Source organism: Heteronotia binoei, chromosome 19 (genome assembly GCF_032191835.1).
Source record: "Heteronotia binoei isolate CCM8104 ecotype False Entrance Well chromosome 19, APGP_CSIRO_Hbin_v1, whole genome shotgun sequence".
Lineage (NCBI taxonomy): Eukaryota > Metazoa > Chordata > Lepidosauria > Squamata > Gekkonidae > Heteronotia > Heteronotia binoei.
The window spans coordinates 16,077,782-16,094,012 of NC_083241.1; the positions used below are offsets into that span (position 1 = coordinate 16,077,782).

Consider the following 16,231-nt stretch of genomic DNA (forward strand, 5'->3'; position numbering starts at 1 on the left):
TGCCCCATCAAGGTCAGTATTGTCTTCTCCAACTGTCAATAGTTCACTCAGATGGAAGTCTTTCATACTGACTACACCTTGATAGGGAGCAAATGTGGCATGGTATAGCCACATCCAAGTTCCAATCCTGCTTCACTTACAAGATCTGATGAGACTGGGCTGTACTATGCTGTTTTCTCTCCCACTCTCATCATAGAAGCTAAGCAGGATCAATACTTGGATGGGAGAGCACCATGAAGGCTCTGCAGAGGAAGGCAATGGCAAATCACCTCTGTTTCTCACTTGCCTTGAAAGTCCCTTGCTGAGGTCACCGTAACTTGGTGGAACTTGGCAGGACTGGCAATTGTACTGTCTGATGGGCCATTTTAACAGAAGCTGTGAACTGAACCTCAGACTTTTTGCATTGCAAGACAGATGCTCTACCACCTTAGCTTTTGCTGGGACAGAGTCTCCTGAAAAAGATATCCGTCCAATGTGAATAAGGATGGCTGGGATTCAACTCCACTTAGCAGAGTTACTCCGGCTCCCCTTTTGGAAGCAACTAGACGCCCATGAAAACAGCGCAAAGGCACTGGTGAGAAAAGCAGCCTCCCCACTCCCTTAACACCTCTCTCTGTATGTTGAGCTGTGAGAGCCTGCGCATACATGCACATGCTTAATTGGAGTGCTAATATGTTTAAAAGCATTGACACAAACAAATAAGGACAGTTACCATAAGCTGGAAAATCCTTAAGTACATTGTAATTAGGCAGGCTTATTAAACCTCTTAATAAGCAAGAGATGGTACGTGACACTATTAGTCAAAGGCCATCTTGTTTGCAGTCCCCCCCCCCCCCTTTAGCACCAGAAAACCTATGGCTGGGGGAAAAGAAGACAAGTCTGTAACACCCCACAGACGTTAATGAGCATTAGGTTTTCCTGCTGTGCTTAAGATGAAGCACAATTATGTTTGTGTTCTCACTCTAGGTTCTCTGATGTCCAGAAAGGAGTTAGTAGCAAAGGGCAATACTTCCCCTTATCGCTGCATTCTCTTAGACATTTCTTTAAGGATGCTTTTGAATTTCTCGTCCCTGCTGTTCCAACCCCCGATTTTGATTATCAAGCCCCTGATGATTTGCCTGGGCTGTTTTCCATTTCATCGCAACCAATTTCCCTGAGAAATGAACACATCTTGAACGTTAGTGTTTCAATAAATCAGCATTATAGGGAACCAGCACTGCATAGGGACTGCAGTATCAGACTAGTACCTAGTAGACCCAGGTTCGAATCTCCGCCACAGAGGCTTGCTCAGTGACCCTGGATCCATCACACACGCTCATCATACACACTCGGTGTTGTTCTGAGGACTGACTGGAGGAGAGAGAAACTATGACCTATTTCGCACTAGGTCTCTGCTGTCCTTTTCCTAGCACAAGTCTCTGCAACCAAGACCTGAGTTTAAGTCCTCACTCAGTCTCGAAGCTCACCGGGTGGCCTTGGGCCAGTCACTCGCCTTCATCTTAGCCCACCCCACAGGGCTGTTGTGAGGATACAATCAGGAAAAGAAGAACCACGTGAACTGTCCTGAACTCACTGGAGGAAGACAGTTCAAAATGTTGTTGACGGACAGGCAGGCCTTAAGACTGACCCGCTTAAAGAGCGAGGCACAGAAATAATTGGCTTAGATCAGGGATGTCGAACTCATCTGTTATGAGGACCAGACGTGACATGAATGAGATCTTGTTGGGCTGGGCCATGATGGGCTGGGCCATTTGCGTACCTATTTAAGATTAGGTAGCAGAGCTATAAAAGCCCCGTGGCGCAGAGTGGTAAAGCTGCAGTACTGCAGTCGGAGCCCTCTGCTCACGACCTGAATTCTCGGTTTTTGCACAAGCTGCCCTGGAGCTGCAAGCTGGCCCGCCACTCTCCCACAGCAAGCAGGAACAGCTTGTAAGAGGATCTCGCTTGTTGTGGAAAAGCAGCACGCCAACTCGCAGCTTCATGGCAGCTCGTGTGAAAATGGAGAGAAGCGGCGGGAGCAAAAGGGCTCTCCACCTGGAACAAGCCTAGTGTGAAATCTGTCTCTGTAAACTTTGGGTTCCCACTGGAGAGAAAGGCAAGATATTATCGAATGAAAGAACTATGGTCCATAGACAAACACAAATATGTATACATAATACCTAGTGTGCATAAAGAACTGGATTCTATCAGTTTTCTGCTTGATCGCTTCTGATTCCCCACATCACTGTAGTTATCATTCCATGTGGGTTTTGCCAGTGTGAATCTCACAGTTCCTTCCATAGCCTTTTTGGTGGTCAGTGGAGCTCTCGCTCTCTTTCATCAGTAGAAAGGGCGGTGGGATACAGTCGGTGCATACCACACAAATGAGGGCCAAAAGCTGTGCAATTGATGTGTGCAATACAAAGTAATCTACAAAACTAGAAGCCAAACAATGGAGAACCGATAACATTTACAAAACGATATAGGGAACATTTATTCATTCCTAACTTTTCGTCAAAAGTAAAATCCGAAGTGAGTTTGGAGAAAGTCTCCCCAGACTATATGTTCAAGGGTTTTTGAAAAGACACTTTTTCTTAAGATCAGTGAAAATTTTGCAAGGCGGATCTGTCTGTTCCTCAGTTGTCACAGAATTTTGCCTAAAGCAACGATCAAAGTGAATTTAGATGCTCTTCCTTAGGCAAAACCTCAGAAGAATTTTGAAAGGACCAAAAGCATTACGATGGCTTCCAGAATTTCTCACTTTGCACATGCCAAGCCAAAGGGAACATTCATTGGCTGCTGGTGCCAAAGCAGGTTTCTCCACCCCCTACCCAATTTCTTCTCTAAGAAACTCTGTACAGACAGAGGCTTGATTTCATGTGCTTATGCAAGTGAGCAAGTTTGGTGTAGTGTTTAAGTGTGTGGACTCTTATTTGGGAGAACCGCATTTGATTCCCCACTCCTCCACTTGCAACTGCTGGAATGGCCTTGAGTTAGCCATAGCTCTCACAGAAGTTGTCCTAGAAAGGGCAGCTACTGTAAGAGCTCTCTCAGCCCCACCCACCTCACAGTGTTGTGAGGGAGAAAGGTAAAGGAGATTGTGAGCCCCTCTTAAACTCAGAGAGAAGGGTGGGGTTATAAATCTACGGTCTCCTTCTCCTCCTTCTTTTGTCAGTTTGGGGTAGGGGTTAAGTGTGCAGACTCTTATCTGGGAGAACCGGGTTTGATTCCCCACTCCTCCACTTGCAGCTGCTAGAATGGCCTTGAGTTAGCCATAGCTATCTCAGGAGTTGTCCTTGAAAGGGCAGCTGCTGTGAGAGCCCTCTCAGCCCCACCCACCTCACAGGGTATCTGTTGTGGGGGAAGAAGATAAAGGAGATTGTAAGCCACTCTGAGACTCTGATTCAGAGAGAAGGGCAGGGTATAAATCTGCAGTCTTCTTCTTCTTCAGGACTACTGTGTGTTCCTCAGCTCCTGAGTCACTCTTGGGTGTATTCCAGACTCCTTATTTGAAATATTAATTTGAGATTGTAAGAACTGAACAATCTTTATCTCACGTGCAGGTTCTATCATGACTAACTCCAGAATGTTGCGATCTTTGACAATCCAGCATGCAGGTTCTATGATGACTACTGCCAGGTGTCCAGCACAATGCTAGTAACCTAAACCGTGGAACTCTTACTCCTGCTGTTCTCTTTCATCTTTTTCAAAATTCACCACACCCAAGCACAGCCTCTCACTAGCGGCTGCCCAAACCTCACTCGAGGAAACCAGGTTGTCAGGCTGCAGCTGGCTACCCTGGGAGCTTGCGGAGAGGGAAGGATATAAAATTAAAGTAACAATAAATAATAATAATAATAATAATAATAATAATAATAATAATAATAATAATAATAATAATAATTTAAGGGGCAGGGATTGATGAGCTGGCATAGCACCAGTGTATTGACATCAATTGCAGTGAAAACCAGAAGAGATATCATGGGATACTCATAGAATCATAGAGTTGAAAGGAACCTCCAGGGTCATCTAGTCTAACCCTCTGCACAATGCAGGAAACTCACAAACACCTCCCCCTAAATTCACAGGATCTGCATTGCTGTCAAATGGCCATCTAGCCTCTGTTTAAAAACCTCCAAGGAAGGAGAGCCCACCACCTCCCGAGGAAGCCTGTTCCACTGAGGAATCCCTCTAATGGTCAGGAAGTTCTTCCTAATGTTGAGCCGGAAACTCTTTTGATTTAATTTCGACCCATTGATTCTGGTCCTACCTTCTGGGGCCACAGAAAACAATTCCACCCTGTCCTCTATATGACAGCCCTTTAAGTACTTGAAGATGATGATCATATCACCTCTCCAGGCTAAACTTGTCCAGCTCCTTCAACCTTTCTTCACAGGACTTGGTCTCCAGACGCTTCACCATTTTTTTCGCTCTCCTCTCGACCCATTCCAGCATGTTTATATCCTTCTTAAAATGTGGTGCCCGAAACGTGAACACAATACTCCAGGTGAGGTCTTACCAGAGCAGAGTAAAGCAATACTATCACTTCACATGATCTGGACACTATACTTCCGTTGATACAGCCCAAAATTGCATTTGCCTTTTTAGCCACAGCATCACACTGTTGACTCATGTTCAGCATATGGTCCACTAGGGTTTGCAAAACTCTATGGTAAAACCAGGCCTCAGATTCAGTGGGAGCTCACAGAAGTGCAGCTCCTGAACCTTTCTGAGAGTTCCACCTCTTCCTTCTGAGAGTTCCACCTCCTTGTCCATTGAATAGTAGGCGCAGCTGCATAACAATCCCTTGATGAGCTCCACCACCTATTTTTCTACAAAACGACCCCTGGGTAAAACTAATGTATTTTTCCAAATTCTAAAGCACCCAATGATGTCCCTTTGGTTTTTCACCAGAAGTGACATCAGTGTGCTGGTGGAAAATCAGTGTGAGCCCTCGTTCCCCCAATTTCTTCCCATGGGCACCAATAGCCATTGAACCAGGTTGTCGGGTGTTCTCCCACTGTATCTATACCTCTCGTGGGAGTCCTGGCAAACCTACAAGGAAGAGAAGCATCCAGTGGCCCATCTCTGGTCCACTGCCAGGGCAGCAGATGCTCCAGACAAAGAGGTAGAGTGGATTAGCATCTGCTTTTATCTCCCACCCTGAAATGCAATTCTCTGCAAAAAAAGGACAGTACCTTAGAGAATGCTATCTTAAAGAAATTGTGTGTGTGTGTGTGTGGGCATGCATGCTTGTGTGTAAAAGAGAGCTCATGCCAGTAAAAGGTTAAGAGTGAGAAAGGAAAGTTCCTCCAGTTCAAAATCCAGCAGCATAAATAATGGAACGTTCCCTTCCTCAGACCCTCAGCCTTCTCCTCAGCTGTGACGTCTGGTTTCATCTTTTTACCTATAAATCATTCATACGCTCCTTTTTGTTTTGTTTTTTTAAAAATCTCCCTGTCTCTCTCTTTAAAAATACCACGAGCCAAGTCAGAAATTTTTATCAAGAGGATGTGAGGAGGGCTCCTACCGAGTGGCTCTCGCTGCCTTCCCTCTCCTTCGGCCTAGGCCAGCCTGCCCTTTGGGGAACGGCCCCCCTCAGGCGCTAACATTTATTTCCTGACATTTCAGACTATTTGTTAGGCAGAGCAGCCTTCCTGAGATCAAAGCGGAAGACTCTGGCTGCTCACTTCTTCACTCCTCTCTGCCTTTCTGAAAGAAGCACCACAAGCACCTGAGGCTGCCAACGGAAAGACTTCAGCAGGTGTGCACGGACATCACTTCCAGGGTGACCTGAATGTCACCAACAACGTTCTAGAATCTGGCCAAAGTGCTAGATCGCCACTGGGGACGCGTTGACATCACTTCAGGTCGCACTGGAAGTGATGTCAGTGGATCGCTGGCAAAAGTCTTTCTATCGCACTCGCCTGACAGTGAGTCTCCCCGCAACAGCCAGTGCATCGGGACACTGGCAATCATCCCTAGATGCCTCCCCCCGCCAAGGCCTACTTGGGGGCTGGTGATCCTCTGCTCCCAGTCGAAACTTGGCAATGTCTGTAGCAAAGGAAATCAGCTGTCCCTCCCTCCCTTAGATTCAAGAAATATCTGGGGACTTTGGGGGTGGAGCCAGGAGACTTTGGTGGTGGTGCCAGGAGCAAGGCTGTGACAAGCACAATTGAACTCCGAAGGGAGTCCATCACCTTCAAAAGAACTCCACTCTTTTTAAATGCCTTCCTTCCATAAGAAATAAGAGGATGGGGGAATCTTCTTTGGGGGCTCATAGAATTGGATCCTCTGGTCCAATCTTTTTGAATCTTGGAGCGTGTATTAAGGAGAAGCAAAACAACACACCAAAGCCCCAGATACCCATGTATTGATTCTCCATTGTACTCTATGGAAAGGATGTTGAATTCATTTTTTTATGAAGGCTGAAACTGACATAAATGAGGCCTTGTTGAGCTGGGCTGGGCCATGTTGGGCCGAGCCTTGTGTGTACCTATTTAAGATTAGGTAGCAGAGATATAAACTTTATAAAAGACACAGAGAAACACAATTAAAGGGGTTTTTTAAAACACCTTAAAATATGTTTAAAACTTTAGCACTCATTAGTCTTAAAGGTGCTGTCTTTGTATTTCCTCCATGGGATCCAGGGAATTGGGCAAAAGAAGCTCTAGCTCTTTCCTTCCTTCCCCAGGGGACCAGGAGGGAGAGGAGCCTCAGCCAATAGAAGGAAGAGAGGCTTGGCTCAGTAACTTTGTGATTGAGAGAGCCTGGCAAAGCAAGCTCTGCCCTCCCCCCCCCCCACTTCCTCCCCAAGGGAGAAGCCTCAACCAATGGAGAAAACAGAGGGTTTGCTCTGTAGCTCCTGTGCGATTGAGCAAGCCTGACAAAGCAAGCTATTATGCAGAAGGAAACAAAATAGAGGGAGAAGGAAGCAGATGACAGCCAGTCACTTGGGGGCCTGATAGGAGCCCTCTGGGAACCTGATTCAACCTCCGGACCGCATATTTGACACCCCTGCTCTATGGGAACCAGTCTCCATAGGGTATAATGGAATGTCCAGAAGACATTTAACCCACACCCTGCTTTCTTTGTTTCAAACAATTTTATTGGTAACATATGGTAATAAATTTCAATTTCTTACTTCATTAATAATTACTTTTTTTTAATCTATCCCATATATTACTTTCTACCCACCCCTCCCCCTGTTACTTGACCCCCGCCAGTGTTATATACTTAAAATCTTAATATTAAAGGTACCCTTAATTAATAAGAACCAGCGGACTTGAACCCTGAGTCCGCTTGCGGAGAGGGCGGGATATAAGTCGAACGTAATAAATAAATAAATAAATACAAATTAATATCCTCCTCCCTCTTGTACTTAGTCATTATCAAAAATTGTCCAATGTCCTTTTATTTTCCACTCTTTTTCTACGTATCTTCTGAACTTTTTCCACTCCATCTTAAATACTTCTAAATAATAGTCTCTTAAGGTCCTTGTTAACTTGTCCATTTCACTCCATGTCATAACTTTTACAATCCAAACCCATTTCTCTGGTATTTTTTCTTGCTTCCACAACTGCGCATACAATGTCCTAGCAGCTGAGAGCAAGTACCAAATTAAAGTTCTATCTTATTTTGGAAATTTTTTCCATTTGTAATCCCAACAGATTACAGCAGGGAGAGGGCCTCCAAACCAGGGAATTTCCTGCCTCCACCTGGGGATTAAGCAACCAAAGTGAAACACAGGTAAGGGTGGCAGAGATACAAAGCAATGCTTCTGTGTATAAATTAGTCTCAATTGTGCTTCTGAAAGCTAACACAAATAGAGTTTCTCTAACACAAAAATATAACTGGCCTTATCAAAATATATTAATAGCAGGAGAAGAGCCAAATGCCTAATGATGTACAATTTTTTTTAAAAAGTCCACAGAGGCAATATCCTTTTTCTTAAGTCAATTTCATCCACCTTGGGATTGGCAACTCCGCTCTCCCTCCCTCTTTCTCAGGGCTCCCAGGAAGATCCACTGTGTCAATGGAAGTTACCTCAGTCGCTGAACTTGTCAGTTAGTGTTCCTCAGTGCCAGAGTTGGATCAGATACACTCCTGAAAAATTGTCAAGCATTCTGCGTGAGCTTGCCGGCAAGTGAGGCCAACCGCTTGACATGGGCCATATCATACTGCTGTGGTGCCTGAAGACTAACAGCTTTTCTTCCAGCATGAACTTTTGTGAGGCAGATGTACTGAAGTGTACATTCATAAGATACACACACTGAAAGTTATAAGCAACAGAAAGGCTGGGATGGGAAGACGTTACCAAAAGAGGCAAGTTTGTGACAACAGCCAACTTATTCCATTTAGGGTGGGTGAACAGCCAGTCTTAAACTGTTGTTGGAGTTGTTTATAGAATGCTTGTGTTCCTTTACTAGTCTGATTACTCAACAACCACACTTGATATTGCCACAGTAGCACCACTGTGCAACAAGTCCCCTGTATATGCTGCACAATGGAAAGCCCCCATGTGGCCAAATTTAGATAATCCAAATGCACTATGGAGAAATACTGCCAATTTTCTGAAATTCCTACAGACACTGCAGCAGACCTGGATCTCTTCAAGTGTGGACTTAAGTTTTGCTTTAGGGGGAATTGCATGGGGGTCAGTCTCACAACGTTCTTTAGACATTGGTCATTTTATCTACAACTTTAGAGGTGAGGCTGAAAGAACGGGAATGTAGTTTCGGTTAAATGAAGGTGTGAACCTAACTCTTCCATGTCTGGGCACAATAGGACTTCTATTAGGCCACACTGAGGGTTGGAAACAAAAGATATCATGGTCTGGTAAGCAGTTTGTGTTGAAGATTGGCATGGTGGGTTTCAAGTTTCCTGGATAGAAAAAAGGAATCATAAACTATAAAGAGGAACCTGATAAAATGTCAGAAGCTCTTTGCGGTCTTCAAATTCGTTTAGGAAACGTTTGGTCCGTAGAAAGCAACAATGTACTCATTTCTGAGCAAAAAACACCCTGATCTCACTGTTGTATGTCCTCACTATTCCTGCAACCCAAGAAATGTATACATTTTAATCCCAAAATTCTACACACCCCTTCTTCAAGCTCCAGAAAACCCAATTAGTTGGATCCCAGAGATGCTCCATCTGTGTAAGGCTTCTCGTGGAACTGCATGGAATCACTCACCAACAGGTACCCAACTTACCTGTATCATGAAGAATTCATTTGTCAACTGTTTGCAGCACTTGTGTAACCATCAGTTGGAATGTCTTTAGGCAAGCTTTGCAGGGGAATTTAAGGTTATGCATATAATAAGGGCTTGAACATTGGCTGGGCATGCAAGCCATGGATATATTGGTAGAAAAGGCAACACACTCTAGAATGCACAAGATGACTCTGCAGTTGGATCTTGCTTTGGGGGATATTTTTTGCCTTGTCTGTCTTCCCAGGAGCAATGGGCAATATCCTCAATAGAAATGTGTGCTGGAGACAATTCCAGGCTGTTTTCTCAAAGAATGTTTTCGTTACATGTGAGCTGAGAGACAAGATTGTTTTGGTTTCACAACTGCGGCACACCAACTGCCTACATGTTGGAGGGGAATGCTGCAAGTTAGAGCTCCGTATCGCAAGGAAAATGTTATGGAAGGCACACGGAAAGAGGGACAGAATGTGTCTTAGGGAAGCAATCATTGCTCTTCCCACTGAGGAATGTACCATCGGTTTCCAAGGAATCTCATCCTTCTAGGAACAACATATGCAAATAACTGGTTCAAGCAAACACATGGCTGTCACAATTCCAGTGCTGTTACTGGTTATGGTAACCAATGGTTATGCTGGCAGGCAAGAAAACAGGTTTGCTTTTGAGCTCTGGACATTCCATTCCTTGTAGGTTTGCCAATCCCAGCGGGGGTTCTTCTGCTTTCCCAGGCTCCTTCCCGCCCCCAGTCAGCTGGCTGGCAGGGAGAAGCCCCGCCCACAGAGGACCATGTGCCTTTCCACCTCCGGAGGCTTCAGTCTCCGATTGAAAGGCTTCCTCTTGGGATGGTGTGTCTGTGTTACTTTGAAGAAGTTGGCAGCAACTCGTGAGTAGAGATGCCAATCCAGAGTCAGCCAGAAGGGGGCGGGGAGGAAATGTCTGCTGGGCATTTCATTATTCCTTATGTGGAGATCGATTCTCATAGGGTATAATGGAGAATTGATCTGGAGGTATTGGGGGCTCTGGGGGGGGCTGTTTTTTGAGGTAGAGGCACCAAATTTTCAGTATAGCATCTAGTGCCTCTTCCCAAAATACCCCCCAAGTTTCAAAACGATTGGACTAGGGGGTCCAATTCTATGAGCCCCCAAAAAGGTGCCCCTATCCTTCATTATTTCCTATGGAAGGCATTTAAAAAGGCGTGCTGTCCCTTTCAATGTGATGGCCAGAACTCCCTTGGAGTTCAATTATGCTTGTCACACCCTTGCTCCTGGCTCTGCCCCCAAAGTCTCCTGGCTCCACCCCCAAAGTCCCCAGATATTTCTTGAATTGGACTTGCCAACCCTAATTCCTTTCCTGTTTATCAACCCACATCTCAAAATATTACATTGTGACCCAAATTAACTTTGCAGGCAAGGGGTGGGGTGGGGTTTGTCAAAAAAAGAACCCCTGACTTTTTTGCCTCAGTCCTTCTTCAGATTTTCTCTCTTGCAAATCAGCAAGCTAAAGAGCCATGTGGTTCCCAGATACATGTAGTCATTATTTATCACCAGCGACAATATCACTGTGACTGGAAGCATTCTGTATTGAACCGTCATGGCTACTTTTCAGAACATAGTCCTAAAATAATGATAACGGGAAAACATCTGCTACTACAGGGGCAGGGCATCGTGGCTCATTGGCAGACAATGTTTTGTATCCAAAAGGTCACAGGTTCCTCTCCTGATAAAGGAAAAGAGCCACTCTGTTGACTCCTGCTGTGATTTTTTTTTCTGCAGGACCCAACCGGATATATAATTGTTGCACCTACAAAATTTAGCCACCGATACTTCCTAATGCTTCCACCTCACATTATTTTCTTCTTACAAATGATTTCACGGAGCCTTTGCATGCCTGGTACATAGGCGTGTGCTGTCAAGCTGCAACCGACCTATGGAGACCCCAAGCAAGATGCTTTCAAGGTAACTGAGAAGCAGATGTGGTTTGCAGTTGCCTTCTTCTGCAGAGTCTTCCTTGGTGGTCTCCCATCATAAGAATGTAAGAGATCAGGCCAATGGCCCATCTAGTCCAACACTCTGTGTCACATAAGAACATAAGAGAAGCCATGTTGGATCAGGCCAGTGGCCCATCCAGTCCAACACTCTGTGTCACATAAGAACATAAGAGAAGCCATGTTGGATCAGGCCAGTGGCCCATCCAGTCCAACAATCTGTGTCACACATAAGAACATAAGAGAAGCCATGTTGGATCAGGCCAGTGGCCCATCCAGTCCAACACTCTGTGTCACATAAGAGCATAAGAGAAGCCATGTTGGATCAGGCCAATGGCCCAGCCAGTCCAACACTCTGTGTCACATAAGAACATAAGAGAAGCCATGTTGGATCAGGCCAATGGCCCATCCAGTCCAACACTCTGTATCACATAAGAACATAAGAGAAGCCGTGTTGGATCAGGCCAATGGCCCATCCAGTCCAACACTCTGTGTCACACAGTGGTCAAAAAAACCAAGTGCCATCAGGAGGTCCACCAGCGGGGCTAGAAGCCTTTCCACTGTACCCCACCCCTCAGCACCAAGAATACAGAGCATCACTGCCCCAGACAGAGAGTTCTAACGATATGCTGTGGCTATTCTGCTTAGTGCCTATTCCAAGAACCTATTTTGCTTAGCTTCCAAATTCTGGTGAGAGTGGGCTGTACCATGCCAATTTCCCTATCATACTCCTCCTGCCATCTGTGACTTTCCCCCTCTGTGTTTATGTAGGCACTAGATAGCTCCAGGGAAGGGATTTTCAATAAGAAAGGTGTAAAGAGAAGCTCTACTTCCAATCCTTCCCGGCCCTGGTCTTCTACGTCAAATTGCAACCTCAGACATAGCATTATGTAAAGAAAAGACACATGGAACTACAGACCAGGATGGATTGGCTATTTAGCTTACATGGAAATGTCCTGGTGGGCCACTGCCCTAGGAGACCACTGGCTGTCAAGGGCAAGCCCAGCCCAGCCTCAGCAACTCTTCCTAAGCCTCAGGGGTTGCTTGGCCTGGGCCCCAAATCAGAAACGGAAGTTTCTGCCTCCTCACTGTCTCCTCCCACACTGCTTCCAGTTTGCAGGATGTTCCATGGGTGAGCTAATACCCAATGTCAGCCCCACTGAGCCCAGTGGCCCTGCAGTGCTGGCCTGTAACCAGGACTGGATTAACAATTAGGCCAAACAGGCACTGTCCTATGGGCCCCCACTCCCCCCATTTCCCCCTTACTTTCAGTCCTCCCAGCCTGCATGCACAGTCAGCAACTGAGCCGCTCTTTGCCCGACTTGCCTGATGTGGGTGCTGCTGGCATCATCGCCAAGTTTGCCTCTCTCTGAACCTCTCCCCTGCAGCATTGTTAAACGGGATTTTGAGAAGGTGCCTAGAGGCTGCAGTGCAGGCCGTGGATGGTGGTGGGGGTGCTCCGACTCTAAGGTCATTTGCAAGGGGGTCCCCAAGATTTTGACTGCCTAGGGGCCTCCACAGGGTTTAATCCAGCACTGCTTGTAACACCGCAGAGGCAGCTCAGCTTGACTTGCTCCAGGGCCATTTCCACTTCCCGGTCTACCTCTGACCGCAGCTCCACCCCTAACCTTTCTTTCTCATTCTCAATTCTGATGAGCAGTTCACATTTCGTGCAATTAATGTTTTTAAGAAAACTGTCTCCTCCCCTTCACTTCCTATAGGAAAGTGCCTGTCCATGTGGGATTCTAATATACACAAAAACAGGCTGTCAGGAACACCGTGCATAGATCTAATATACTCCCGATGACTGTGTGGGCTGCTATGTTCTTCCTTTTCTTCCTGTTTCCTAGCCTGCAGAATAAAGAGAAGGCCCAGGAGTCTGAACTGTATTATTATTTTTTTTCACCTGTTAAATGAATTACTCACATGATCATAATCAGAAACATGCCCTGGATGATTGTGGCTTAAGCCTACCATCTGTATTAAATGCGAAATAATTATAATAATAACAATAATACTGAAAACCTGAATGCACAACGTATCCCAAAGCCACATGGTCTACCAATCAACTTCAGGATTTTGAAACAGAGCTTCACTTCCGCACTTTGTGGAGTTCATTGTTTGCCAGTCATCATTTGTGAATTTATAATTCCCTCTGTGCCATTCATTATTCCAATGTTTAAGTCATGTAAGGCTGACAGCCATAAGGTACCTTACTATCCAGGTAAATAATAAAAAAAATGCATCCGGAAGTCATGAATTCTTGCAAAGTCACAAAACACGACACACTGATTGCGGATTTACAAGCCTAGGGCTGCTTTGGGGGCCTCTGAGCTGATTCAACAACAGTCCCATAATCTTCAAAATTCATTTAGGATAGACTCAATGTTCTGAAACGTGACAGGATGAAAAATCACCATTGCTGCTTATCATCATCACATCCGAGGGCTCAACGTACTCAGACACAAACTCACAACAACTGCTTTTGGAATAATTAGGTGAATCCCAAACTTATGACTGAGCGCCAGACTTTTGCTTTATGCAAAACATGCACTCTATCACTGAGCGCCAGCCATTCCTCACACGTGATTAAACACACAGAGTGTTGTAGACTGTCACTGACCACGGAAATGATCCCCAGGTGGCACCATGTGTGCCGTAGTGCCCACTCCCTTGTTTCCTGTGCCAACTTGCTTCTTCCCTCTGCAATTCTTCACTACAGGAAAAGGCCAACACTGATGTTCCCATCTCATAACAGCTAGAGGTACCTTAGGTACCTTATAGTGTGCCAACTCCCAATGGTGCCTCCTGTCCCCTACCCCCACTCACCAGAGTAACTGGGGTGGGGGCGGGAATTGCTTGTCAGGCATATGGGGAAAAGACATTACTCAACATGACATGGTCACTTCTTGGTCTTCACTCAGCGAGGCTCTAAGAACTTTCTGAATCACTATGGTCTTTACCAAAGAGAAATCCCTACAGTGATGCTCAGTGCTGTGATGTCACTTCTGGATCTGAAGATGGAAGAGATGTTGTCGCATTGAGCAATGTCATTTTCCCATGTGCCCTGGCAATGCTAGAAGACCCCCAAAAGAAGATGATGATATTGGATATATTTCCCACCCTATACTCTGAATCTCAGCGTCTCAGAAAAGTCATGGTCTCCTTTACCTTCCTCCCCACAACAACAGACACCCTGTGAGGTGGGTAGGGCTAAGAGAGCTATCACAGAAGCTGCCCTTTCAAGGACAACTCCTACGAGAGCTATGGCTGACCCAAGGCCATTCCAGCAGGTGCAAGTGGAGGAGTGGGGGATCAAACCCGGTTCTCTCAGATAAGAGTCAGCACACTTAACCACTACATCAAACTGGCTCTAACCAAACCACGACACCAAATCACTACACCAAAGAGGCAGTCCCTTGGGTCTGCAAGGAGCACCCATTCGGAAATAACTGCTCCCATCAGCCACCCTGAGCCTGCTTCGGCAGGGAGGGAGGGATATAAATCCAATAAATAAATAAATAAAAGGATGCCTGGCTTGGAATCTTTCACCAGTTTACTCTTCATAGCAGTTGTTTTGTGGTCACTCCCACCTCCTGAGGCAGCCATGTTGTGATGGCGTGCACTGTCTTTTCCTCAAAATTCCATAACTGCCCACAAACTCAACAAGGCTGGGGACCCTTGGACTAGGGATTCTGATGAAGGAGAAGGACAGAGAACAAGACTCTTTCCATCAGCTTGCTCGGCCAACTGTCACCCCCTCTCACACTCTATCAGCTGTCAAGTACTTTGAAGAAAGAAACAAAGGAAGAACATGACCCCTTCAGCTGAACACAGCCAAAACAACAGGAAGACCCAGTTAATTTCTAACCATGTTATGTCTATCCTCTGTCAGCTGTCTGGGGAATAAGGATAAAGGCTGAATGGCAGCCTACAGATGTTAACATTAAAAAACCCATGCTGCATCAGACAGACAGACAGGTTATACATTTAGCAGAATCAAGTTATAAAGCCATTCCTCGGCTCTGCTTAGAGTTACAACGTCCAGGCAGGTTCTGAAGGTTCTGCAATTAACACTGATCTCCAGACTCCAGGTATGTTTTCTAAGGGAAAAAAATGACAGTTTTCGAAGGTGGACTCCATGGCAACACATTCTGACCACAGTCTCTTTGCTCTCCAAACTTTGCCATCCCCAGACACCATCCCCCAATCTCCAGGAGTTTCCAAAGATGAATTTTAAACAATCTGTTTTTCAAATGTCCCAAACATAGTTCTCATCTCTACCATCCATAAAGAAATCTTTCCCAATGGCAGCTCCCCCCAATCTATGTGCCATCAAGTTGCATCCAACCAATGGAGACCTCAGCAATGGGCTATCAAGGCAAGTAAGAAGCAGAGATGGTTTCCCATTGCCTTTCTCTGCAGAGCTTTCTTTGGTGGTGTTTCCAAGATCTGTCTATACCATACCATTCCACATGCCAGCCCCTCTAAACGATAGAATTTTCCTAATTGTGGCTTTTTCCATCAAAGAATCAGCAGATGGGCTTGCATCCCATAGTAAATCTATTAATGGGAAGGTGTTTTCATCAGTGGAAGTGGACTTCCTTGTCTCCCCTCTCCCAGTGAGGCCTAAAATTCTCCTCAGAATACTGCTTCTGGGGGACAGGGAATCCTTGGGAACAGCAGGAGGGACACACTGAGGGTCTTTGGTGGGGTTGGAAAACTGATAAAAATGGCTCCCTTTTCTGCACAGGAAATTTACTGCAGGATCCAAGTCTTGGAATAGTAAATGTCGAGGGAAAGAAGACATCCAAAACACTGTAAAATTCAAGAGTATTTCTTGAGGGCATTCTCCCCACCCTGCTAGTAAATACAGTAGTGTAGTCAATACAAACCTACCAGAATGGGAGAGAAGGAGAACCAGGGAACTTTGTAACACATAAGCTCCTTCGTGGAAAGTTTTTTGTGCCCGTTTTTGAAAGGGAGTGAAACTTGTTCCTAAATTCCTTGTTGCCAAAGGATCCGGGCAACTTTTTCCACCCTGATCCAGATGTGCATAGCG

The 16,231-nt window shown here is 45.6% G+C and overlaps 1 protein-coding gene across 3 annotated transcripts in view; it reads right to left on the reverse strand.

The window, feature by feature from the left end:
- NTRK3 (neurotrophic receptor tyrosine kinase 3) overlaps positions 1 to 16,231 on the reverse strand; it is a 589,304-nt gene that overhangs the window by 127,454 nt on the left and 445,619 nt on the right. Inside the window, exon 13 of one of the 3 annotated variants that reach the window (XM_060260079.1) lies at positions 13,476 to 13,559. The exons of the other annotated variants lie outside the window; for them this stretch is intronic. Within the exon in view, the coding sequence (XP_060116062.1) occupies positions 13,558 to 13,559 (2 nt within the window). The 3' untranslated portion in view covers positions 13,476 to 13,557. Of the gene's footprint in view, positions 1 to 13,475; positions 13,560 to 16,231 lie in introns of those variants that run through there. 3 annotated transcript variants of the gene reach the window in all.